This window comes from Seriola lalandi, unplaced genomic scaffold, assembly GCF_002814215.2.
Source record: "Seriola lalandi dorsalis isolate HSWRI2012SDOR001 ecotype SW California unplaced genomic scaffold, Sedor1 jcf7180002054976, whole genome shotgun sequence".
Classification (NCBI taxonomy): domain Eukaryota; kingdom Metazoa; phylum Chordata; class Actinopteri; order Carangiformes; family Carangidae; genus Seriola; species Seriola lalandi.
This window is the reverse complement of record NW_019525526.1, coordinates 382,221-409,221: the sequence shown is the minus strand read 5'-3', so window position 1 is coordinate 409,221 and position 27,001 is coordinate 382,221. Positions and strand designations below refer to the sequence as shown.

Genomic DNA, 27,001 nt, shown 5'->3' with positions numbered 1-27,001 from the left:
GGGGGGGGGGGGGGGGGGGGGGGGGGCATTTAGTGTTTATCTGACAGCTGGGATTTCTTGCAGCTGTGAAATGCAACAGAATCAGAGAGCAAACATGTCCTCAGTGTGAGGAGTCGAGGACCCCCGTGCTGCGGGAGGGCGACGGCAGACAGGCCGCTGCACCAGAACACATCTGATTCCCACAATCTTTAATCACTGACCCCCCCCCCTCATCTTAGAAACAGCGGGAGGAGACAGATGTTGAAAACAGCTGCAGCAGAAGACGGAGAGTGAGGTTTGTTTTTCAGCAGCGTGACCGTGTTGACGGCAGCGCTGCTCCGTGAGTCCAAACAGAAATACCAGCACTTATTAAAAGCATTACAATGAAACTTTGCACCAATGATCACGGTCCCCAGAGGATGAACCTTCCTGACTTCTCCTCCGGCGCCACCATCAGCTTGTTTTTCTTTGTTTTTGAGTGAATAATCTTCATTAACTCTCAGATCTCTGTGAGTTTTACAGACATTCATGTCTCGTGTTCCCCTCAGGAGGAGTCGTAATAACTTGGATCCCTCTGTTCATCAGCTCAAGAGTCCAGTCCTTTTGTTTAGTGACAAAATAAACTCATAACTAATAAGATAATAACATCCCCATCTGGATTAAGATGTGAGCAGTAAACATTACATCTTCTAAACATCCGCATGTTAGCGTTTTCCTCAGACACTATTATGTCTCTGTACAGCCTCGCAGAGCTGCAGACTCTTAATCTGATCTTCCTCGCGCATTTTCTCATGAACCATGGGATATATTTTTTTTTTCCTACATCCTCGGGCCCCTGAAAGTCAAAATAAAACAACGTGAGACAGAAGAAAAGTGGCAGCATGTGCAGCCTGGAGTAGACACAGCTCCGTCCCGCTCTGCAGCCGCTGTGTTTGCAGATTTATCAAACTGACCTGAGGCCCGTTGGCTGCGTCCACCGGCTGTGATGAATGGGAGCACTCGCTGACCCAGTGTCAACAACCAAGAGAGGACAACAGGAAACAATGAGCACGAATGAGACCAACAGGATTAAAGTTTGCAGCAACAACAACAGGATGTGATGAGTGTTTGTGCACTCGTCTTATTCGACCTGGACTATAACGAACATCTGAGCCCGTCACATGTCGGAGCTCTGTACTGACGCACAGCGCTGAGGCACTTGTACTTAAACGTTTCCATTTTATGCCATTTTATATTTCTGTCACAACATTTCAGAGGGAAGAAAAACCTTTTATCCAGCAGCTGCAGTTATTGGTCACTTTACATCAGCCTGTGAAACATAAAGCATTGTTTAAAAAAAAAAAATGAATCCAGCTGTTGCTGTTCCAAACTTCTCTGGCTTGAAATCTCTTACAAGTGTCTAGCTGGGGCTCCGTGTCAGGATGCAGATGCCCGTGGGTCAGGAGGAGGCAATTCTTCTCTAAACTTTTTCACATGGTTTTGTTTCAGTGTCTTTTTGGCCCAAAGAAGCAAAAAAAAAAAAAAGACCTTATTAAGCAGAAAGAATCATTTCTCCATCAGAACTCCATTGTTTTCCCTCATTTCCTACCTCATCATCATGTTAAAACTCCCCTAATTAACCAGGTGACACTTTGGAAGCGACTCAAACCCGCTCGACAGTAAAACGCTGCAGACACACTGATGCATCAGTATCAACACTCCGACACAATCCTGATCCTGTGTATCAGCTGATCAAGTGCTTTTACTGTTGAATCTTTCAGTGCAGCTGCTGATGATTCTGATTCACCACTGAAAACAGAAGGGTATGTCTGCAGACTCTCACTCACCGTTACAGGTGCCGTCCTCTGCAGCAGTATATCCCAGGAGACACTGCGCGGTGCTCCTCACTCTGGGGTAGCTGGGCTCCACAGATCTGGGGCCAGCGGGGAGGAAGGTGTCTGAAAATCCCGCCGAGGTGTCCGGGTAGGCTGGCTCGGGCAGCCCCGGGGTGTCCGGTCTGTAGGGCTGGTTGTACAGGGTCCTCGGGATGCACAGGTAGCCTCCGTTCTGGTTCACACAGCGCATGTCTCCCCGGCAAGCATCTGGCAGGGTACGGCACTCATCCACATCTGGAACACAGAGCGGTGCGCCGATAAGGACATTCCTGCATCCAGAACATCTGTGCGCGCGCGATTCATTTACTTCACACTCTGTCGGCTTGGAAACTTGATCAAAGAGTTTCCCTGACAACGAGCTCAGAAGTGAACTTTTCACATTAAAAGACGGTAGAAGTCACTCACCTATACACTGTCGAGCCCTGCGGTCATATGCGAAACCTTCTGTGCAGGTCTGTGGAGACATGATCGAGATGAGTGACCATGTTCAGTCCGTGATATCTGGAGCTATAAACTGTTCATGCAGCAGGATTAACTACAAGTTTGATCCTAACACGTTCTTCCTCTTTACATTTGGACTTTCTGGCTGTTTAATCACAGCTTCATCAGAACCAGATGGCACAGCAGCAACGTGACCATGACCTTTGTCTATATGAATGAAATCCCTTGGAGCGTGAGCTCAAGTGAGGGGAAGGTGCCGTGTTACCTGTCCGTGTCCGGGCTGGATACAAAGCAGAATAAATACCAGAGCTGCCAACATCCTGCAAAGAGGGAATTTCAACTTTTTAAACTGTGAAAATCCAGGAACTCTGGTGCGTATTCATTCAAACACATAACTGAGAAGAAGAAAAACCAGCTCAGTGAGTCGGTTCCGCAGAGGTAAGAGAGGATTAGGAGGAAAAGAGAAGATTACTGACCTTGCAGAAGAGGAAAACCTGAAGCCACGTATTTCAAAAAGCATGGTTTATAGTTTCTATTGAGCTCCCTCTCAAAGGAAAGAATTAGACGACCCGTAAATTCTCCCCAAATCCCCTCGCCTCTCCCCAGCAGGGCTCTCACCACCCCCCAACTATGCGCCTTTACGCGAAAGCCGACAGCAGGTTTTCATTAAGCGCTGTCTGCTCGAGCTGAAGCTTCGGTGCATTGACCAAGTGCTGCAGGAATGCCTTTTCAAAATGGACTGTGCCGTCTCTGCCCCACTCTGTCGGCTCTACAGATTATTTAGCAATGCAAATTGACGGGCCCCCTCCGAGCACTTCCACAACAGCTGGATTCAATCAGGGAGAGCCAGCCCCCTCCGGTCAGAGCGCGTAGAGACAGCGGCCCCACAGCGGCGCACTCCCTCCAACAGGCGGCTGCTGCTGCTGCTGCTGCTGCTGCTGGGCTGTTGGGGGGCAAAAAGGCATAAAGCATACACAGTGACAGTGCCTGTTTTCCAAAGATATAACCCCCCCCCACCACACACACAACTCCTTCCCATACAGCTGAATAACTCTGAACATCTGGCGCGGCCAACGCAGGCTATCCACGCAGTAGTAGCCACATCTGGTTTGCATGAATGCGCTTTGGAGAAAGAAATGACAAAATGAAGCGCAGCGGGGGGGTCAGCAGTACCTTTATTTGATTTGAAATTCCAATTAAGTCACGGGGACTAACCGCGGCCAAAGATCATCCAAGTTCAAGGTAATCCAACTCCTGTTCGACACCTCCGCCTCCAGATGTGACGTCTACAAAAAACTCTTCTTTTACAGTGAGGATTTACAGTCTATACATGTTGTCAGTACACCTGGAGAAACCCTGTAACATTCCTTCTGCGGCGGCTGATTGATGTCTATACAAAAATGCAGAGCGGCTCCACCTCCGCTGCGCGAGCTCTGCTCAGGTAAAACGTTTTAAATGTGCAGTTTTTACATTTTGTAAATATATATATTTATATTAACCATTTACAATCCTGATTATACAATTATCTAATTAGCAAAAAAATGCAGGCACTTTACTTCCAGAACTTCCTCAGTGCCTATAAATAGGAGAAAAAAAAAAAAAAACGCCACCCATTTACATATATATATTTATATATATATCTATATAATAGTACTGTACTTAAACATAGGAGCAGTCCAGCCTCTGATCAACCACAGTCAGCAGTTACAGCCATAATTACAACGCTTGTTGCATATCACAGTCTGTCTGTCTGGAGAAGACAAGATTTAGCAAAAAAATGTCCTTATGGTTTGAACAGATGTACTGAACCACATAAATCTCCACGCAGCTGCTGCCAGAGAGGTTGTTTTTTAGGAAAGTCCTGGATCAGAAACAGTTCACTGCATTGTTGAAAAGAATTTAAAAAAAAAAACAAACTCATACAGACAAGAAAATAAAAAGAAAGGATGAAAAGTGAAGGACACGAGGTGTTTCCTCTCGCAAACAGAGGCGACGATCGGACTTCACTCACACGTACTGAACTGCACACAGCGAGTTTTACAAGGTCACTTGTGTTCAGAACCGGTGCGATGAATAAAGAGAAGAAGTCGCTCACAATGTGAAAGACAGTTTCTATGAAGATCTACTTCTCTACTCGCTCTGACTGAGCCACATCTTGAAAACGTTCTCAGTCCGTCTCCTTTTTGCACCTGGAATCATTTCATTGATCATTTCCAACTGGCGGTTTAACACCTAACAGTAATGCTGAATATGAAACACTTCTACTGATGCGTAAAGGGAGACTCTGTTGCATAGAACAGTAATTGCAAGTACGGCTGAATCTTAAAAAAAAAACCTAAAGTTTCAATCCCAAAAGAGGGAATATTAAGCCTCTATAATTTATCTGACCATTTATTTTGGCAGGAAATTAAAAAAGAGCAGCAATTAAGTCTCAGACCTGCTCAAATATCTCAGTCTGTGTAGTGTAAAACTCATGTTGGATGAATTAAGACGTCTAACTGGCACGCCACCGCTCACTGCTTTAACAAGTCTTTGAGCACGGCTCCAGCGCTGGCTTCGGCTGAGACTGGCACAGGTGTGAAGGAGGGCAGGGCGTCAGAGATGGGCTTCATCAGCAGGTGACCTCCCGAGCCGCCGGAGCTGGAACCGGCGAGCAGAGGCACCGCCGCCGAGCGAGGGGCCAGGAAAGGATTGGACTCGCCGGCTCTCTTGCTGGCTGCTGCGGCTCCTGGGAGGAGAGAGGCTGAGATTTAAATACGGTTTGATGTGTTTGGGGATGGAGGAGAACTACAGCTCCCGTCTGACACGACCCGTTAAGCATGAGAGAGAGAGAGAGAGAAACATCGTGGCGGCGGTTTTTCCCAAAGGGATCGTTTACCTGCGGTGGTGCTGGAAGCGGCGCTGCTGGTTCTTCTGGGAGGCGGGGCGCTCAGAGGCTTAATGTCGTGGACTGGAAGCCTCGGTGCGGGAAGGGAGGGGGTCGACTCCATCTCCAGGAACTTCACAAACATCTCTGAGAAGGACTGCAACAACAACAGAGGAAGGACAGTGTGTTGAGATCCTTCCTGCCTTAAACCAGGACTCAGTAACATCCTGGTGAGTAATCGGTGTCTAACCAGCTACTTGAGACGATAAACGTGTATCCCTGCACATCTGGATCCACACTGGCAAACACAGAGGCTGGATGGATTCAAATTCTCTGCCTGCCAAGTAGTATTTATGTTGTTGTCCTTTGAAATGTGTAAATTCCTATTTATTATTTCACACATACACAATTTTCACTTAATGTAAATATTTAATCATTTATATTTCTTTATTTTACTTTTATTTCACTTGGATAATGTTCAAATCCCAAAGTCAATCCTTATAGCATCATATCATATGTTTTTATAAATGTGAATGTATATTGATATAATTTTATAATCCTTTTTCCCATTATGAAAAACAAGCAACAATTCACTGTGTGATTTTCTTTGGCTCAATAAAATATATTTGAAAATAAATGTGTAACTTTCTGTAAGATCGTACTGGGATGAGGAGGAGACTTTTATTTTGAAGGATACACATTAACACATAGACACTACCGTGTAGCTTATGTATTTTTATAGACATTAATATGTCGCACTGAACAATTCATACGTGATTCCTGTAAAATGAAATGTTGTGTGAAGCGCTTGTTTTATTTTCGCACTGTTCCCGCTGTGCAGCGCTGCTGCTCGCTTCACCTGCTCTATAAACAAGTGCTCTCATGTAACATGCAGCTGTTAGTGTGCAGATTAATCTGTGGGAAGCACAGAGACCCTGTTAATACTGAGTTCCTCTGCAGACTGCAGAGTTCGACCTGCTGCAGCTCCGGTTCTACAGGTCGGAATATAAACTGTGTGTGTTTGCTGTGGCAGAACTTCATGTAGCAGATCATCGTTACCGAGTTGAGCCCTTGGCCGCTGGTCGGCCTCTGCGGAGTGTTTGGGACACTTTGCGCTCCTCGGCCTCCCAGCCAGGTCGACATCCACCCGGTAACACCGTGCCGCCCGTCGTCCTCCAACATCTACACACACACACACACACACACACACACACACAAAGAAGGTTATTGAATTCTCAGAGGGATTAAAGTCTCCAGAACATCTCAGATTATTAAAATACAGTCATCTGTCCTCATCTGACCAAAAAAAAACCCCCAAAACTTGCTGCTTCTGTCTCCTGCTGTTCATTCAGACTCTTTTTGAAAAGTAGATTTTCTTCTGTTTTCAAAATAATGGTCGGATTGTTTCAGTTTTAATTGCTCTGGGTTTCCTCTCTGCTTGCCACCGCTTTCTGGAAAATGATTTTGTGGACCCACTCACTAGTTAAACTCATGTACAGGCGCTGCGATTCACTGCTGACGGCACACACTCCGAGAAGAAACTTGTGGCTTTATCATTCACTGCCATTCATACTCCCTAATCACCAGCGTCATTCGCTTGGCAGGACTCAGCCAGACGGACCCCGTATATACAGAGTATGGATCGCAGCTTTGGGCTGAAACAGGCGCAGGAGGGAGGATACGAGCTGCTGCACGGAGGCCGATTCTGAGGGGACGGGCTGCTTTTGTAGGACACTTGGCTGCTGTGAACACGAGTTGAGTGGAAAATTTAAATAGCATTAACAGGAGATGAGGGCAAGATGAAAAAAAGAAGAAAAAAAAAAAAAGAAAGAAAAAGTGGAAAGACCTCTAACACAATAAAAATGGGTCTCATGATGAGCTGTAATCGCATTTGCCCCTCACCCTGTATCTGTTTTCCTTTAAGAGTGTTGGGTAATTTACTTCGCTGGATGGAGTCCCACAGGGCTCCTGCCAGAAGATCTGCAGAAGGAAATGCTTTCTTTTTCAGGGCAGACAGGACTGATTCTTCAGGGGCTGCTGGAGTTAAAAGTGACTGTTGGAATCATACAATCAAGAAGCTGTACTTGCCGTATTTGGTGGGTGTTAGAATTCCTCTGTACAACAAGTATTTTAACGGTCACCGAGTCAGAAACGAAGCTGCTGGTGCAGGTTACGCTTCTCGTTCAGACTGCGCCGCAGCAGTGTTGATTTAACTCTGTCATATTTCTGGAACGTTACTTTTTATATTTTAGCAAGAGAGCCGTAAAACCTGAGACTTGGACTCAAGTCAGACTTACTGTTAGTAACAAATCTGACAGTATTTTCCATGAGAACTTGATTTGGTTTTACGAACGGTCCAGGACACAGTCGCCTGTAAAAACCACGACTTGTCATGTTTTCACAGGGATATAATGTGTGAATTAGCGAGCTGCAGACGTGCTGGGATCTTTAACTTTAGACAGAGTCAGGCCCCTCAGTCTTTATGCTAAGCTATGCTAAGCTAAGCTAAGCTAACGGATGCAAGCTTCATATGTACCGGACAAACACGAGAGTGGCATCGATCTTCTCAGCAAACTTACTTGACACTTGACTCACTGAAGAGTTGGTGTGAGAAGAGACACTTCAGATTCTTCATCTCTTTTTCTGTTATTAAACTTTTTTTCTTTTAAACAGATGTTAATACATGACGCTGATACATTTTCATTCTGTTTCACGCCTCTGTCGCCTACGACCACAGAGCCCCAAACAGGAGGAAAAATAAATAAATAAAATAAAATAAGCAAAAGAATAACTGGCTGAGATACTTGATCCTTTTACTGGTCAACATTCAGAGAGAAAGTGACCGGACATGAAGCTCCAGTTTAATGTTGCTCTTTACACAGTTGGTCTGAGCTGCCATGTGATATCAGCTTATCTCACACATGTTGGTGTTGGCGTGTTTGTACGGTGTCTGAGAGGAAACATGAAACTGCTCAACAGAAAATCCTTCACACAGGCCATCAGACGTGAAACTGGTTCAGCCTCAAAACTCCTGCAACATCGAACTGTTTCACATTTCAGCCCATGTACCTGCAAATCAGGCACTTCCTGCTTCATGTTTATCAATAAATTAGTCACATGTTTTCTTTACAGCTGAAATTAAGATGCTAATTAGAGATTAAGAAAAGAAACAAGATAAAACAGGTTAAAAATGACAAAGATTTCTCTTCCCATGAACAAACGAAGAGTTTTTGAATGTTCCAACACTGACGTTATTCTGTATTTATTCGTCTGATCTTGTGTCGAGCTTTAATTCCCACAGACACAGATCACTGACTGCAATCACAAACTGTATTATTTACACCAACTGCTGCCTGAACACACAGTCATCAGTTTGCTCGAGCGCATTCTTTCAGTACGAGTCGAGACGTTTCTCACCTTATCGACGTCTTCTCGGCTCAGGCCCAGGACACTTCCCATGAGCCTCAGCACGTCGGCGCGCTTGGTTTTCGGTGTGTGGAAGTATCCCAAGAACAGGTTACGCATCAGGACTCTGGAAACAGAACAACATCAGTAACGAGGATTCGGTTCCAGTTTTTAATACGAGCCGCGTGAATTATAAATAAACTGAAAACGTTCGAGTCTGAATGTGTTTTATCTTTGTTTCTCCTGGGAAACAGATTTATTCAAAGATTTTTTTCTAGCAATTCCAAGACTTGAAAAGCAGTTACTGAAGGATGGGAGGGTGGATCTCTGTACTGTGAAAACCATGTATCTCCAGGACGACTTTTCATGAGCCAAGAGACACAGACTTGTTTTCAGATTCGTGGAAAACCACGAGAGCTTTCAATGATTTTACTTACTTGTCTATTTTCCCCTCTGTGCTGTTCAGAAGGTTCATCAGCTTCCTCTGCGCCTCCTCCAACATCTCCTGCCTCACATCCACTGCCACACACACACACACACACACACACACACACACACACACACACACACACACACACACACACACACACAATGACGGTATTAACATTACATTCAGGTGAAAGGAGCGAAGAAGCATCTGATCTCACGGACGATAAGATCTCTGAATAACAACACTCATCTTATTCCAAAATCCTCAGAGACTCGTCCAATTATTTGGATGAAGAAAGATTCTGTCTGCGGCGCAGTAAAGATCTTTAACCCATTACAAGCTGCGACTACATCTTAATTTTGGATCACAGACAAATTAATAAAGAGGATACGCAATTTCTCCGACAAAGAAAAGGAGCCACAACATGAGAAATGGATGGAAAGATATTTTTTAATAAGCGAGAGAAGGAACGTTTTTTTCATCCAGACGGTTGATGTTAATCTTTCACACTAAATAATGTGTGTAATATTTTTGCTTGGGTGTTACAATAAGACCAAGGATATATCATTTCCAGGTACTTGTGGTGGGAAATACGACAGAAGTTTTAAGAAGCGGATTGAAACTTTTCCATCCAGATGTTTAGAAGAGTCTTTGAGGATTCTGGAAATACTTTGAGAACAGCAGTAAGTGTTTTAAAAAAGACCTGGATTTACAAAGATGGTGAGGTCTTCGCTCTGTGGCTTGAATGTAATGCTAACACCTGTATTAGCCTCTAGATGCTAAGACCGTGGTTCAACAGCTAATCAGCTATTAATAGACCCAATGTAAATGTTCCATAGGTGACTGAGTGGTAAAGAAAATATGTGGCCTCATATCAGGCTTAAACAAATGTCTGAAAATCAGCCAGAGAGAGAGAGAGAGGTGAAAAAGAATCAGTCTGAGAATGTGCTGTGATGTAATGTTCATATCTGAGAGTGATAAGAGTGAAATCTGCTGAGTGTGACACTAAACATAATACAGGAGACTCGAAGCGGCTTAAAGTTTCACTTATTTTTTTTGTCTGCTATTCGGCCTGTGATAAGAAACGCTGAAACAGAAATATGAGCCTGGGAGAAAGAGGATAGAAGGTTCTGCAGCTGCGGAGCCAGAGAAAGCAACAGAGAGCGGCGGATTCCTTCCTCCGCGTCAGGAATAAACGGTGTAGAGAAGAAGAAATTTTTTTATTACAGCATTTTAAAACAAACTGTGTGCAGGTGTGTGGAAGTCGGCTCACCTTGTGTTTTCAGCTCCTCAATCTGCTCCTCCTTCAGATCGAGCTGGTCGGTGAGGCGAGACGCTGAATCCAGAGCGGCGTTGGCCTCGTCGAGGTTCATCTGTCACAGAGCCATTAAACAACATTCAGCATTCATTCATTCATTCATTCATCTGCAATATAACCTGTGATCAATGACACATGTAGGAACACAGTTATTGATCAGCGGTTTACCTGCAGGGCAGACGCCTGGTCCTCCAGCTTCACAGCCTTTCTCCTCCACTCCTCCTTCTCTCTCTTGTGCTTCTCGAGCTCAGCCGAGTACATGGCTTTCTCCTCTGACAGAGGGAAGACAGAACAAACCTCTTATAACAATTAATAATATCATTTTAATAATACAAAAGAAATGCTGCAACAAACCTGATTCTATTAGACTGCAGGAATCTGTAAAGAGTACACTGAGCATGCAAAGATTCATAAAGTTGGAACCTGCCACTTGCCTTGTTGAAACTGCTCTAGCACCATCTGCAGGTTGGAGAGCGACACTGCGTACTGGCTGACCTGCTCCTGGGACGTTCGGAGTTGTGCGAGCAGGTCGTCCCGCTGCTTCACCGCTCCGCTCAGCTGCTCCTGCAGAGACTCCACCTGCATGGTCGCCTGTTGGCTGCAGGCAGACGAGGAGAAACTCATCAAACGGTGGATTGAAGAACAAAATATTCTATGTATTTCTGCTTATTTCTATTTCCTCTGTGACTGTTTAATTATAAGTCCCAACCAAATGTGAACAGCAAACCTTGTCTTAATCCTCAGTGTCCCATTTAATGTGAAACTGAATTCCAATTTCAGTTTTTTTTTTGCTAACCTGGATTTCTCCACCGCGCTCGAGGAGGTCGCCAGTTTCTCGTCCAGCATCGCCACCCTCCTTCGTAGCTCGGTCTCCCTGTCTTCAGCGGCCAGAGCTTCTCTCGTGTACGAGTCCTCGATCTCCAGGAGGTGATTGCGCAACCGCTCCAGCTCCAAGTTGAGACGCTGTTCTTTGTCCCTCGTGTGCTGAAGCTGCGAAGAAAAAACAAGCAAACGCCGTTACATGTGGAGCTCCGAGGGAAAGAAGTTCGACTCCTGGACAGTAACTCCAGACTTCCAACAGCTGAAAATCAAATGCATCAGAATATAGAGTAATGTGTGTTTTCATAAACTTTAACATGTAAAGACAAATGCAAACTAGACATCCCTGTTCATCCAGAGTCATAGAAAATATCAACCAATTGTAAGAAAATTTGTCATAATTACTGTGTGAAAAGAGTTTTCTGAGGTCAACTTGACCGTTGACCTTTGGCCACCAAAATCTAATCAGTTCATCCTTGAGTCCATGAGGAAATTTGTGCTAAATCTGAAGCAGTTCTGTCAATGTGTTACTGAGATACTGCGTCCTGGAGAAGGGGACGGACCGACAGACAACCCAAAAAATAAAAAGGTCTCCCGCTCTGACCGTCGCCAGCGTGGAGGAATGAAAAAAAGGAAACCGTAACGCCAATGTGTTTCATATACGCCATTTTCTGTCTATACACTGAAAGGTTTTCAGTGAGCAAACACAGGTGCAACACCTACACGTTTGAAACGCCAGCTGAACTCTACGTGTCGACCTACCTCAGTCTGCACCGCGGTGGTCTCCATTTGTTTCTGCTTGAGCGCCATCATCACCTGATCCCTCTCCTGCTGGAACGCCACAGCTTTCTCCTGCATGGACTTCAGTTCGTTCAGGAGCTGATTCAGCTCACCAGACTTCCCCTGTGTCACAGCATCAGAAGAAAACAGAAATATATGAAACTATTTGAAGCAGTTTCAGTTTAAAACGACATGATTATTGAAGCAGCTTTGAAGTGTTGGTGAAGACCGACCTGCTCTTTGTCCTTGAGCATCCTCTCCACAGTCGCAGACTTCTCACTCACTGCACTCAGCTCGAACTCCTTCTCCCTGAGGAGGAGGGAAACCTGCATGTTGGTTTCCTGCAGCGCTCTGAACTCCGACTCTTTTTCTCGGGAGCGTGCGGCGACGAGCTCGTTCTCCTCCTTCAGCTTCTTCACGTCCATTTCCAGGATGAGAGCGCGCTCCTTCAGGTTGGTGACGGCCTGCTTCAGCACCTCGTTGTCATTCTCGCGGTTGCGTAGCGCCTCGCTGACCTGGATGAGCTGGTCTCCTTTGGTTTTGATGAGCAGGTCTTTCTCCCTCACCGATCTCTGCTGGGCGTCAAGCCTCTCTCTGATCTGCCGGACCTCCTCGGCCTGACTCCTCTGCTCGTTCTCTGAGGCGGACGCCGAGTTGGAGAGCCGGTGGTTGTTCTCCTGGAGGGTCCTGACCGTGTTTTCCTTCTCGGCCAGCTGTCCTCGCAGTCGTACGACTTCTTCCTGCAGCTTCTCGTTGTTTACGGGTGAAGCCAACTGGCGGCTGGGAGCGTCAGCTGCGAGAGGAGGTTCGCCAGACTGAGCAATTACAACATCCGGTGTCTGTGCCACGCTGTCCAGTTTGCCCAGCAGGACGTCCTTGGTGGAGCTGAGCTGGGTGATGGTCTGCTGGACATGTGCCAGTTCCTGACTCAGACTTCCCAGCCTCCTCTCCTTCTGCTCGTAGCTCTGGATCAGTCGAGTGTAGTCCACCGACAGCTTGGAGCTGCAGTCGCTATCGGCAGAGACCTGACCCTGCAGTTTGATCAGCTCCTCCTGCAGCTGCGCCGACTCGTGCTGCATGTTCTTCACTGTTGTGATCACCTGCTGCTTCCACTCCTCCATCTTCTTCACCTGCTGCTTCAGCGTGTCCCTCTCCTGCAGCAGCTCCTCAAACTGGTTGCTGCTGACGCCTCCGGAGCCAGAACCGGGCTCTCCTCCTGACGACTGCAGGACGGTCACCAGGGTTTGGCACTTCTGAGTCAACGCGTCGATCTCGATGTCCTTCTCCCTGATGATGCGCGACAGGTTCTGGATGGTCTCCTTGAACATCTCGTGGCTTCCTGAGGGGTCGCTCATGTTGGAGAGGCGCTGATTCTCCTGCTGAAGCTTCAACAGAGCCGCTTCCTTCCCCGCCATGATGTCCATGAGGCGGTGGTAGTCGGAGCGAAGCTGGCTGTTCTCTCTGGTCTTCTCGTTGAGCACGGCTAGCACTTGCTCTCTCTCCACGGCGTACGCCTGCATCTGCTGCTGCAGGAACAGGACGTCCTGGCTGAGTCCGCCAGCTCCGCCCATGGAGACTCTGGCGTGAAGTGCCTGGATCTCCAGATCCTTCTGCAGGATCACCTGGGACAGTTTACCCACTTCATCGCGGGACACCACCAGCTGATCCAGCTGTTTGGTCAATGACAGGTTCTTCTCGTTCAGCTGGCTGATCTCAGTCTCTTTCTCCTTGATGCCTCTCACCAGTTTTTCTATCTCTACCTTGGACAGGTCGTGTTTCTCGTTGCCGTTCTCCTGGTTGAGAGTCTGGGTCTTGTCCTCCTGCAGGATGACCTCGCCCTGCGGAGAGTCAGCGCGGCCCTGACTCACACTGAGCCGATCCATCGTCTGCTGGAGGCGAGCTATCTCCTCATCTCTGGCGTGGATGAGCGTGTCGTAGTTGAGAGTGGTCTGCTGATGGCGAGCGTGAGCCTGTTCGAGCTCGCTCTGTTGAGCCTGGAGGGACTCGTGCGACCGGAGGAGAGAGGCCTGCTGCTCCTCCACGGTTCTCCTCAGAGTTTGGACCTCTTCTTCCAGAACATTCCTGGAGGACTTGAGCTGGGTGATCTCTGTCTCCAGCTCCGTGATAATGTCCAGGGTCCTGGGCTCAGCCAGAGGTTGAGGTCTGCTCTGCTGATCTCTGAGTCGATCAATCTCCTCTTTCAAATGGCTGTTCTCCTCCTTCATGCCCCCCAGCTGCTTGTCCTTCTCCTCTAGTGCCTGCCTGAGAGCTTCTGCGTCTTTGGTCACGACTGAGATGCTGTTCTCCATCTCCGTCTGTAGATCGGCAGCATTTTGTTTTAAAGTGTCCATGAAGACGTCCTTCTCCTGCAGCAGATCCGTCAGCTGCTTCTGTCCTGCGACTGTGATTGAAAGCATCTCGTTGGTGTCTCTGTGATCGGACGCCAACTGCTCCATGTCTCTCTTCAGCTGAGCGATCTCCATGTCTTTCTCCTGGTTGAGCTTGATGGTGCGTTCGTGCTCCGTCTGTAAAGCGGAGGCGTCCATGGAGCGAGCTCGAGTCAGCTCATCGATGGTCTGCTGGAACTGTTTCGCCTGTTCGGCCAGCGTCCGCTCGCTCTGCCTCAGTTCGCCGTCCAGCTGGTTCTTCTCCAGCTTCAGAGCTTCGATGCGAGTCTCCTTCTCCCTCACCGTTCTGTTCAGAGCCGCCTGGCTGTCCCTCATCTGCTTGGTCACTTCCTCGACTTTACCCAGAGCCTCCTCGCTCTCCGCCTTCAACCTCCTGTTCTCTATCTTCATCTCATAGTCCGCGGACATCACCTGCTCCTGAGAGCTCCTCATCTCATCCAGATCTCTCCTGAGGTCTGACAACTCCCTTTCCTTCCTTGCTAGCTCCGCTTTCGTTCCCTGCGCTTCAGTTCCTCTGTCTCCAGCCTGATCCAGCTCTGTTGGAGCAGCAGATAACAGCTCCTCCTTCTCCTGCAAACTCCTCTTCAGCTCTGTGATCTCTCGACGCGCCTCCCTGCTCTGCTCCTGTGCATGTCCCAGTTTGTCTTTCAGCTCCTTCGCCGTGCGTTCCAACTGCTGTTTGCCCATGTGAAGGTCGTTAAGGGTGAACGCGCTCTGGCTCGCTTTCTCCTTTTGTGTTTCCACCTCTTGCTCCAGGTTCCTTTTCTGGTCGTTGGTTGCGTTGAGCTCTGCAGTCAGTCTCGTCAGCTCTGCCTCCGCTTCCCTCAGCTGTCCAGAGAGCTGCTCCTTCACCGAGATCATGTGCTGAGACAAAGAGACGGCAGAAACAAAACCCAAAGTCAACAAACTGTTGATCCCCCCTCCCCGCACCTGCTGTGCTCTCATGTGGAGGGTTTCTACATATTTTCCTTTAAACTTATTCAGACGTGCTGAGTCGTCGCACCGGTTTAAATCACTTCTGAAAACTGAATACACACTTGTATAAAGCAGCTTTTAATTCTTCATTTAAATTCTAACTTTGGTACTATTGGTTTTATTTCCTTTTGTTGCTCTTTTGGTCTCATGGTTTGAAGACACACCTCTCCTCTGTCTTTCAGTGCGTTGTTTTGTTTTCATGTTTGTTCAGCACTTTGTAACTTTGTGCTTTATAAACAAAGTTATTATTATTATAATTATAATTAAATATCAGCACAACCTGAGAGATAAAACCATAAAGAATATGGCGATATGTACGAGGGAAAAGAGTTTTCTGTCACATTTGTGGAGAGATAAACTGCTGTGACGGCTCAGACCTGTGTTGCCTCTTGGTTCTGCCGGTCCAGTTCTTCCAGCTCAGACATCAGAGTGTCTCGTTCCTCCTCAGTGGCTCTCAGGGCCTTTTCTCTCCTCTCCAGCTCCACCCTCAGATCCTCCTCCAACTCCGACTCTCCAGAATCGACTGTTTGTTCCTCGGCCACTTTAAGTCTTTCTTGCAGATTCAACTGTAAAATAAATAAATAAATAAATAAATAAATAAATAAAGGGTTGCACTTCAGGATCTGGTATAACTATATTCGATCAGGAGCCAGGAAGTGTAACTAAACTAACCGATGAAATTAAAAAGCGCCTGTGTGTCCGTGTGACCTTGAAGTAAAACGCTGAGGATCATTTCATAGTTGAAGTTTTAAAAAAGAAAAAGTAACGGCATGTTCCATATTGCTGCTGCGCATGTTACAAGTGACACATTTACTTAAAAAATTACAGTGAAAAAAAATACAGTAATTAGATTATAAAGCCATTACAGAGCTTTTATGCAGACGGGAGTGAAAACTGCATCAGATCAACAAACCTTGTCTTGTTCTAGGACCTCCTTTTCTTGTCTCAACGCTCCAATAATGGTGTTCAGTTCTAAGATGTCTGCATGCTCCACTTCTTCCTTTGGTTCTGCCTGAGGTAAAAGTTAAATAATGATTAAAACCAAAACACAAAAACCTACCACTACATATAAATATTTAAGACTAATGATTCATATTCACACTTACTTCAGCCAGGTTTTTCAGTCTCTCTATTTCTTTCTCTGCAGCTGGAGAGAAGAAGTTTTCGTTAATATGAAGGTTAATTATGAAGGAAACACGTTATGCTTTATAGTTAGGAGTCAACGACAACATTCTGTGTCTGTTAATCACAAGTGACTTTCTGTCAGCGTTGAGGAGCTTTAATTAAGAGGGGGTTAAAAACAGCCGTATTCAGCAGCTGTATTCAACATGAATCTAAATAATGAGAGTGTACCTGTGAGGTTTTGTCTCAGCACTTGGATCTCGTGGTCTAGCTGGGCTTTCTGCACGGCCTTCCCCTCCTGCTCTTGTACTCGCGTCTGCAGCTCAGCGACAGACGCCTGCAGCCGCATGTAGTTCTGCAGCAGCCCGGCGTTTTCCTCCTGAGCTTCATCCTTCTCCGCCTGCAGCTCGGCCTGCTTCCTCTGCGCCTCCTCCAGGCCGGCGGACAGCTCGGCCAGCTGCTTCTCTCGCTGCTCCGCTTCCTCCTGCAGGGACCGTACGCTTCTCTGGAGTTCAGGCAGCTTGGAGGCGTCTGATGAGGAACTGCTTTGACCACCTGGAGAGAAGGACGTGGAGAAGGGAGTTCGTTTAGTGAGTGTTACCTGAGAAGAAACACAATAACCTCCCATATACAAGCTCATCTGCTGCTCTGCCACAAGTTTTCATTTCTAAAGTCACTAACCACTGTGAATCTGCTCCTCCAGCTCCTCTATCCTCTCCTCGTACTCTGCCAGCTCCTCCCTGTGTCGCCGGGTGACGTCGGCCATCTTCTGCCGCTGGGCGTCCTGCAGAGCCGTCAGCTCGTGCTGGTGTTCGTCCACCTCACGACTCATCTCCTCTCGCAGCTCCTGTTCCACAGCAGCAGTCTCAGTGTCATTACTGTCTGTTAGATTTACATCCTACTTTACAAAATGATTTATAATGACAACGATAAGAAGCTTTAATATTTACCTTAATAGTCCTTTGAAGTTTGAGAACCTCACCCTGGTCGCCGTTACCGGCTCCTGCCGCCGTTGATGCCTGGAGCAAAAACGTAGGTATGTGACCGCAGTGACATGAACTGAATGAATTTGCTGATATGAAGAGTTTGCAGGTCGGACTCAGCACGTGTCGCTTGGCGTGGCAGAAAGATCTCTTTCCAGAAACAATGTCTGTTACTGAAGGTGAGATTATTTTTCATGGGGATAATTTCATTCATCGGAAACTGCTCACAGTGAGATCTGCGGGGCTGTTTTTGGAAAGCCGGGTTGCTGTTGAATATTTCAAATGTTTCATTTTCACAAACTAAATTTGTTGTACAGAGGTGGCGTCAGAAATCTAGCGTTAGATCTGTCTCCTAAAACTTTGGAATATTACTTCTTGCAAAACACTGAAATTAAGATTTGCACATGTGAGAAGCCAAACATGAGGTTGTCTGTGATGAGTAATAATGTCTTCATGTGCTGCGCTCTGTATCAGAAACTCTATTGTGATTCTGCTCATTCTGACCTGAGACATTCTCCTCCAATGTGCCACCTCCGCCTCCAGACGCATGACCTCCGTCGACAGCCGGTTGATCTCCTGCTGCGACCAGATGACGTCGCTGAGGTCCATGTCGTCGCTGTGGAAGCCCTGATTGGCCCCCGAGGGCCGCGACAGGTAAGACGAAGCAGAAGAGGAGGTAGTGGTGGAGGAAGTAGTGGTGACGGGCAGCACCGCGGCGCCGATGGAGGCAGACTGGGCCGAGTGCTGCAGCTTGTGGACTTCTTCCTGGAGTCCACTCTGCCGAGCTTTCAGGTGACTGATCTCAACCTGGAAGACACGAAGGAAAGAATGAATCTGGATCTGAAATGTGTACATCTAAAAGCTCTAATTACAAAGACAAATGTACGCACATCTTTCTGTTGCAGAAGAGATCTGTACTCTGCAGACTGTCGTTTAATCTGGATCTCCGAAGCCTCCAGCTTCTCCTCCAGCTCTGCGTGGAGCTTTCTTAATCTGTCATACTGCAGCGAAAAGGGACAAACCAGGAAGTAAGTCACACCGAAACATGAAGAAATGAACATTTTTCTCGTCTCGTTTGCAGAAAGGTCAGACGTCATGGTGCAGCAGCCTTGAGCCAGCAGGGACTGAGGTGTTCAGGGACACCTCAGCAGGGCGGATGCTGCTGATCAACGCAGAGATTTGCACCGGCCTTAACGACGATGTTATCCGATGTTTTTCTTATGATCAACACATTCCATGAAAAGACCACATTGTTTTTGTCCATCTCTCACAACTTTTCCACTTCGTGATTCCGACTGAAAACTTAACCTTGTTTTTAGTAGTTTTTTTATTCAGTCATCAGACACAAGACGTAAATATAAATAATACAGACAGAAAAAACCAAGTCAACGGTCTGTGTATGGAGCAGTGACTGAAGAGGCTCAGTCCGAAGCAAAACGCTTATATACACCTGCCTTTTTTAATTTTTTTATATTAGTATTATTCCATCATTTAAGAAAAGGAAATCATTCACATTCAAAAAAGCTTCATAGATCATTCTGTTGAAAACCAGAAGTGAATTACACATTTTAAAATTAGCATTGTTCCATTTTTGATAATCTTTTAACAGAATCCTCCATTTTTTGTGCACAAGCTGTAAATCATTACCCCGGCCGCCCTGGAGAGGAAACTCTTTACAAACAAAGAGTCAGAATGATTAGAAGAAACACTTTTTTACTCTCCTACTTTTTTTTTTTTTTAAGGGCCATAAAAAGTGAATATAAACCTTTGGAGCCAAAGTCTGTGTCTGAGGCTGGTTCACACCAAAACACACCTAAAGTGTCACATCTTTAAAAAGGGGTTATAACATATAGTTTCATCTTTAAAATAGCTCAGTAATTTCCCAGACTTTTCCTTTAGCATAAGTTACTCAGACAGGACTAAACGGTGGATTTGCTGGGGATTATTTCTAGCTGTGGTTCTATAACATGCACTGTGTGGTAGAAACGAACTTTCACACCCCCTAACATTACTTTAAGTGCGAGCGTTTTTACAGTACACTTCTCAACCCTGGCATTACTACAAACATCCGCTTACACAGGCGCTAGTATAGATCTGGACCATACCATCAAGAGGTTGGCGTTTATGGACAGGAAACGTTTCACTTCTCAAACAATGGTGTAAATAAAAGCTTCATTGTTTCAGGGCCTTGGTGTTGTTACATTACTGGCTCACTGTCGCAGGTGTTTCTGGAACAAAGCCTGTGTTAATGTTATGAGTTACACCTACACGTTCCTGTTCTGACAGGTGAACAGGTTGCACGTGAGAAAGGGCTGTAGTTACACAGTGAACAGAGAATCTAACCTCAGATTTCTGCGTTGAAAACGAGGCCTCGACTTCAGCCAACTTGGAATTGGACACCTGCAGTTCTGTGGCAGCGTCTGTAGTGACATGGAGAAAACAGCATTAAAAAACATCACTAACAGTGAGCGCTTTATATACGCCTGAGTAATATTCTGCAGCAGTTCTATGAAAGAAAAATATAAATGCATGAATGATTTCCCCCAATAAACACAGATAAAGAACCATAAAGACTTTATCATTATTATTCAGATTTCTGATAACGTGATCTTTAAAATGAGGAATGTTCTTCAGGTTTATCTGCCAAGGCTCAGAGCACATTCAAGAAATAATAACTGGTCCATCTCTATCTTAGTCACTCTGTCTCTCTCTCTCTCTCACACACACACACACACACACACACACACACACACACACACACACACACACACACACACACACACACAGAGATCTGTTTAGTTCTTCTCACATGACAAACAAAGATGCACAGCTGAGGCAGGCCAAACATTTCTGGAGATCTTTTCTTTGAGCTATTTAATCTTAAACAACTGGACGATGCTCAGCCAACACCAACACTCAGTACTACACAAACTAAAAAAGGAAACACACAAACACATCCAGCACCAGTTAATGTCCTCTCTTTCTCTCTCTTTTTCTTTTTTTCTTTTTAAAGCTTTACTTGCAGGACAGGTGTGACGCCTGGTTTGTCTAATGCTGAACAGCCGGTCCAGTCCAGCCCTGCACACTGATAACAATTCATACTTGTGTTTTTTGACTGGAGCGGTGAGCTGGAGATCTGTGGCCAAAGTTCTCTCTGTGTCAATGCTTTATCACTCATCGTCTGTTTGCTTTAGAGCGATGGTGCTTTCGGGTTTAATTGGACAAATATGATGGAATACTTTTAATATATGCTCTGTAACCATGGCATCTTGATTTCATAAAAACACTAGAATCAAAACCAGGTGGTTAACCAAAAAAACTAGTGACACAAATCATATCACATACTGCAGCACTGAACGTATGCATTTCCATCATTTAACAGCATCTAAAGAGAGTATATATATATATATGTGTGTGTGTGTCAGCAGAGCAGAGACGTTATAACAGCCTGACGGTGAATGAAAGAGTGACTTCAAATACTGATGTTGTTCTCTTGAGATTTAACAACCAAATTCAACTTTTATTTTCAACTTTTAATTCAAATGTTGGCATAGATGGAAATGTTGAAACCTACAGACTGTGAAATGTGGAAATATAAAGTGTACATTTAAAATTTTCACGCCAGAGTATTTGGACCAAACGGACAGATTGTTGGAATCAGTGTTAACAACCGTACACTTGTACTTGCACAGTTGAAGCCGCGCTATAAGAAGCTGCATATGCATGAGGATGACAGCAAAACAGAAACACATTGACAGAAGCGCAAACAATCATATCACTTAAAACAAAAGCGGTGAGTGTTTCTGTGCATCTTCACTCTGCTGACCCAGTGTCTTTGGCCTGTTGTTCCAGATTCATTCTCTGGCACTGAACAGTGAAGTGATCTTCACTGGAAAACATGGTGGAGCGCTGCTACGTGGTGGAACAGACTCAGCGGAAGAAGGATACCGAGGGTTTTAGTGGTAGTTTACCTTATAATTAAGACATTATTCATAATCATGTCTGTTCAGTTAGCTTGAAGCACAAGAGCACAACTAATTGAATGCGTGGTTTTCCTATTTACACATCAACACTGGTAATAAAAGGCTGATACTGAAATATGGTGCTGGATGGAAAAGCAGAGAAGTGTTGATTCAGCTTTATGTGGAATTTAGAGGCTGTAGTTTGTGGTGCTGCTGAAATGTATAGTGGCACACTGAGCTGTGTTTCTAACACTTAGCTATAACACTAACAATTAGCTGGTAGTTTTTTGACAAAAGATTCAATTGTTTAATGTATTTCTTTAAATAAATGTTGCAAACATCTCTTAGTTCCATTTTTGCCACTTTTGAATATGTTAAGCTTAGGGACATTGCATTGGTTATTTTTCACTATTTTCTGACATTTTATTGATAAAATAATTAAGAGATTTATCATCAAAATAATCAATAAGGAAAATAATTGTTAGCTGAACTATAAAGTTAAATTGGCCCCTCTTTAAAACTATTTTTAAAGGAATCTCAGCACTGAAAGATAGGATCTATTGCAGGACTGTTGTAACAGACTGCATCGATTGACAGCTGAGTGTGTGAGTGTGTGTGTGTGTGTGTGGATTGTTTCTTGCACTATTTACCTGTTCAGCAAAGCAGCCGTGCTCTGATATTTGACTAAATACCTGTTTCTTTACAAGACAGTCTTTGAGTGAGAAGTGCAGGCCTGGTTTGTTCACAGCTGAATATCAAACACTTTAGGATCCACTGATTGGCTAAATCTTAGGCAGGGTCACTGAAAACACCAAATCAGCTGATTTGTACATACATTATATCTTATGTTTCTGGGACTGTCTCTATCTGTTCATAACATCGTTTCTGTTTTTTGTAAGTTCCCAGTTTTCTGCTGACATTTGCTTCTCGTGATGACAGCTGTGTCTTTGTCTTGTTGAGGCTCGTTCGATGGGAGAGGGAACATTAATAAGTGTTTTACTGAAAGCAGAAACACTGGAACTATTAACCAGCTGATGCATATGTTCACACAATACAATACAGGTGTGTAGTTGAAAGAAAACGGAGTTTGGTGTGCTAACTGATGCTAGCTGAAACATGGACACAAACTCACCTCCGACTTCTTCCACCCCTTCCAGTAACATGTCTTTGGTGAAGTTTGATATCTGTCCAGTGAAAGAGGACAGGCTCCCGCCGACCTGGCCCAGAGACTGACCCAGGCCGGAGCCCAGTCCACCCAGCCACGATGACATCTTTCAGGTGGGGGGTAAAAAAAACAAAAAAACAACAAACAAAAACAAAGCAAAGCAGGGCCGAGGAGGACGAGGCGGAGTTAGCTTAGCCTAGCTTTGAGTCGAACAGTGCTAAGGTTAGCTTGGTCATCCAGTTCAGCTGTGAAATCGCTGTTAACTTCAAAATCCACTTTTAATCTTCAGCGACAAAGTGTGTATCCGGGCGGAGAGACGCTCATTTAGCACGGACCCGGCTAATAACAGCTGACGGTTCGCCTGGAGGAATTTGTAAAGACAAGCGGCTGAAGCGACATTATATCCCCGCCAAACGGCTGAAACCTCAGGCGACGGCCTTTCAGTTGAAGCCCGTCTCCTCCGCCGCGGACGTGAGGGGTGTTCACGGCAGTTTGAAGCGAGTCCAAACAACACGGCGCCCAGAAAGTGCCACCTCAACTGCAGCCATTATCAGCTCGGCTGTGGCGTTGGCTGTCAGGTTTGACGTGGACACCGAGCTGGGTAGCGGTGCATTGTGGGATACTGGAGGACCAACAAGAGCAAGGTGCGTTCAAGACCCTCGACTGCGAGTGAGGAGCGCTCTCTATCAAAATTCTATTTCCTTTCTATTTATTTATTTTAATTATTAATTATATTACAGGGGTTATAAACAGAGTTCGACACAATCAAATACAAACTGAAAAGTGGTATAGTAAGTTAGATTTTTTTTTTTAAAAGTATACCAAAAATTATACTAATATTTAAAATTTGGAGCACAGATTGAAAGTTTTCACAGCTTTACTATTACATGAGGTAGATAATGTTCTGATATAGGACTCTGCTTCCTTCTTAAAAGTAGTAAGAGTGTTTAGTTTACACCTTACCTTTATGGATATAAATATATGTTATATGATGAGATTGCATTGAAAAAAAATTGTTTTCTAGATCTCTTGTATAATTTGTGAACCCAAACAATACATCCTTAAAAAAAAAAAAAAGTAAAAAGGCATCATAGGTAAAGTCCAAAATGAAGCGACAGATGCCTTGCCACAGAGTATGTTCATAAGTCCAAAACAGATGAAAGACAGTCTCTGGGTGCATGTCACAAAAACTGCAGTTTACGTCAATGTCTTTCTTGAATCTTACTAATAGTGATTTGACAGGATAGCAACGATGGATGATCTTAAAAGAAATCTCTTTAACTTTGTTAACTAGTAGAAATCTGTTAGGAAGAGACAGGACCATTCCAGATCGCGATCACATAAGGACAACAACTAGCCTGGAACAAGCTGTGGATGTTCCTATTGTTTTTTCTTTTACAGGAAGCAGGCATAAAACACAGTTTTCCAATAGGTGTGTCAACTGGATCAAGTGCAGGTATCACATCAGAAGGTGGAAAAGAACAACTCTTATAGAGCATGATAAAACCTGATGGAATGGCATCAAAGACAATAGCATCTACAATAGCAATCTACTATAATTTATACTTCTTATTAAACAAGATTTATCCACCTATCTTTATTATTATTACTTGTCTTGTGACAGTGAAGTTCACCTGTACCTTTATTCACAAGTGTATTTTATATATGTATTTTTTGTCAGTTACAGTTGATTATTTAATTCATCCATTAATTACATTCTTTTGTTCACGTCACCAGTTGATTGTAAATTGTTGAAATTAATACAGTTTTAAGGTGAAATAAAGTTTTTTATGAAGCTTTGCTTTGTTGATGGTTTTTATGGAGCTGTGGTGAGGGCTGACAGGGTCATTGCTGCACCAATAGGAGAAGCCGTGGAGTCGGAGGCTCCTCCTCTCTTCTCCGACAGGGACAGGTAATCCATCAGTTAGTGTTAAAATGCACGAGCTTTGTGCAGCAACAGGCTGTAATAACAAGAACAGCTGCAGAGAGAGTCTTTGCTCTGCACGGCCGCCTGCACCGGCTACCGGCCCGCAGCAGGCTCCTGGATAGGCGCTACGAAGTCGCTGCTAACACAGTTAGCATTCATAATTCAAGGTAAACTTTATATCTTAGTGTTAAAATAATTTTAGTAGCTAAATGCATAGATGTCCACATTTGATAAATATCACGTATATGAGGAGAAAGCTTGTAATATTAGCTGAAGTTCCTGTGTGTAAGCTAACTGTGTGGTGTAACCGCTTGTATTAAAACCATAGACCGAGGGAAAACATGTTTAACGTGCAAAGCGAAGGTGACGTCACCGACCTCAGTGTTAACAGAGACAGCGGGTTGTCGGTGTCGGTAAGTCACGGTCACTAAACGATCCCGTTATTACAGTGAACTGTCGTGTCTGGACGTGCTGTTAAAGAGCAGAGCAGCGGACGTGTGTGTCGTGTTTGTTCATATTAAGTTTGGTTCAGTGTTAGTCGGATAGTTTTCAGCTCTAGTTCATTTCATTATTGATGACAGGAGTTAAAACATCTGTTGGAGTGATTCTGTCTCTGATCAGAATAAAGAACATCACTGAGAGCTGAGAACCATCATGACATGTTCACCTGCACAATGACTCCAAACTGAGTATTAGTTTCTATTCTATTGTTATTTCATGTAAAACCGTTCAGCAGACTGTTTATTACAACTAAGCTGAGGGGATAATGTATTTTCAGATATCTGTGATCATCTAATCAGAGTGCTGTTTCTTTTGTCTTTTTCTCTAAACTCTACAATATGATATTGATATGATTTCTCCCCATTGTGTTTTTTTTCTATCCAGGCAAGGTCTGGATCTTTGGGGACACCTACAACCTCTTGCAGCAATGACGGAGGCCCTGCACCACCTCCACCTCGAGGAAGAATATACAGTCTTCAGTGTATTCAGTGTGACTTGCTGACACCTAGGAACAACTCTACAACCCTACTGAGTTGGCCCCTTGATCCTTTCATCAAGGAGAACACCCCTTCTTCCCTCTTACATCACCAAGGCTTCATCGTCTTAACAACATCTTACCTGTAGATATGTTTATTCAGTCCAAGGGCTCTTCCTGCCCTACCTGTGGATATGCTGATCCAGCCTAAGAGCCCCTCCTACCCCCTTGATAACTTGAACCTAGGTGTTACATTGCAAGACCTCTAGAGAACATTACCTTTTGCTTCTAACCTCCTTTCCAACTTGTTATCCTGTCTGACCAAATGTCTGTAAGCCCAGGTCTATGCAAATACAATTGTGTATCCCTTTGTCTTCAACTGTATAACTGTCCCCCTGCCCTTCACTCTGGGTCAGTCTCCTGCCTCAGACCCGCTCTGTGTCAGTTGGCTCACCGTATCCTGGGAAACAATAAACTTACATCACTACAGCAAACTTGAAACTAAGGACTTTTCTTCAACAACCTGCAGTGTCCACACATGAAGATCTTCTCTTCCCAAACATAAACACAGTGTCTTACATGATAATATAGTATTTTTTTTTAATGTAACACTTGTGGCCATAACATTGTTCAGTCTGATCAGCTCTGCTCTTCCTTGTTCCCTACACCCTCACTGTCGTATTACACTCTCTGCCCCGTGTCAGACATACAATCACATGACTTTTGGACTCCACTGTAGCTGTAACAAACTGTCAATACTTTAAAACATTAGAGTTTATATTTCATAGTCCTCATCCATTATAGTTAATATCAGTGTGCTGTTCCGACAGCATCACTTATTTAGGGGAGAGAGATTGTTACTGGGGCAAATAAATATGAACTGTCTCACACATTAGGATTCATGATGAATAATGATTATACTTGTTAATAAAAATTCTGTTGCACTGTTGATTCACCTACGTCTTTTTATTAAACAAACTTACATATGACAGCGAAATTTAGCTTTAACTTAATCGACAACTATTTATTGATTTTAAATGGTTGATTGTAAATTGTACACCATTTAATTAATCCATTTATTACATTCTTTTAGACATGTAAAGTAAAGTAATTTATGAAGCTCTTGCTTTAACTTATAGAACACATCTGGTATGAATTTTCACAATAGTAACACGTACAGCACTGTGTGACTTTTTCTGTTAACTTTAATCAACAACATAAATAATAGAAATATTTAAATGTTGCTGTCCGACAACACTGACAATGAAGGATCATAAAACATTCTAATGTTAATCTGTAAATACTTTCACCTGTGGAGGTGGTGACAGTGCTAGAGATGATCCATCACTTAATCACAGTTTAATATTTATAAATTCTGATCTTAAAAGTGTTGCTACCATCACCCGTCAACAACAGCAGAAATGAAGTTGCAGGTAAGAAACTGAACCTGTGAATACTGAAGACAGAGAATAATAAACAAACTCATCAGCAGTTGGTCTGTCATTTCATCAGAGGAAGCTGAACTGGGAGTGGTTTTCTAGCATCATCATCATCATCATCATCATCATCAT

General features: G+C 44.5%; 2 protein-coding genes and 1 long non-coding RNA gene across 3 annotated transcripts in view; 1 reads left to right on the top strand and 2 right to left on the bottom strand.

Moving 5' to 3' along the window:
• The window catches only part of fbln5 (fibulin 5), a 12,192-nt gene extending 8,933 nt beyond the window's left edge, over positions 1-3,259 (bottom strand). The window contains exons 1-4 of the mRNA XM_023396319.2: positions 2,771-3,259; positions 2,560-2,614; positions 2,259-2,307; positions 1,806-2,087 (exon numbers count right to left, since the gene is read on the bottom strand). Coding sequence (XP_023252087.1) covers positions 1,806-2,087; positions 2,259-2,307; positions 2,560-2,614; positions 2,771-2,814 — 430 coding nt within the window. The 5' untranslated portion in view covers positions 2,815-3,259. The remainder of the gene's footprint in view (positions 1-1,805; positions 2,088-2,258; positions 2,308-2,559; positions 2,615-2,770) is intronic.
• A 191-nt stretch (positions 3,260-3,450) lies between these two features.
• On the bottom strand, positions 3,451-23,092 carry trip11 (thyroid hormone receptor interactor 11). Its single transcript, XM_023396341.2, has 21 exons — positions 22,495-23,092; positions 19,744-19,820; positions 18,291-18,401; positions 17,905-18,207; positions 17,368-17,436; positions 17,099-17,264; positions 16,649-16,972; positions 16,402-16,442; positions 16,209-16,307; positions 15,673-15,861; positions 12,146-15,184; positions 11,895-12,035; positions 11,110-11,303; positions 10,748-10,911; positions 10,482-10,585; positions 10,269-10,368; positions 9,003-9,084; positions 8,578-8,692; positions 6,220-6,342; positions 5,173-5,317; positions 3,451-5,022 (listed from the first exon to the last, which is right to left on the bottom strand). The coding sequence occupies exons 1-21, from the start codon at positions 22,631-22,633 to the stop codon at positions 4,808-4,810; spliced, it is 5,940 nt and encodes a 1,979-aa protein (XP_023252109.1). The 5' UTR covers positions 22,634-23,092; the 3' UTR covers positions 3,451-4,807.
• A 1,250-nt stretch (positions 23,093-24,342) lies between these two features.
• LOC147817300 (uncharacterized) lies at positions 24,343-25,931 on the top strand. The gene is made up of 2 exons (XR_015436478.1): positions 24,343-24,621; positions 25,340-25,931. It is a non-coding gene; the product is annotated as an uncharacterized LOC147817300 (long non-coding RNA).
• The last annotated feature ends 1,070 nt before the right edge of the window (positions 25,932-27,001 follow it).

Bases quoted from the DNA above. Each gene is read 5' to 3' on its own strand.
- trip11 (XM_023396341.2), bottom strand. From the start codon at position 22,633: ATGTCATCGTGGCTGGGTGGACTGGGCTCCGGCCTGGGTCAGTCTCTG. The intron at 17,265-17,367 runs GTAAATATTAAA...GCTGTGGAACAG, and splicing joins AACTTCAAAGGACTATTAAG to GAGCTGCGAGAGGAGATGAG. The intron at 10,369-10,481 runs GTAAACCGCTGA...GCTCTGTGACAG, and splicing joins ACCAGGCGTCTGCCCTGCAG to ATGAACCTCGACGAGGCCAA.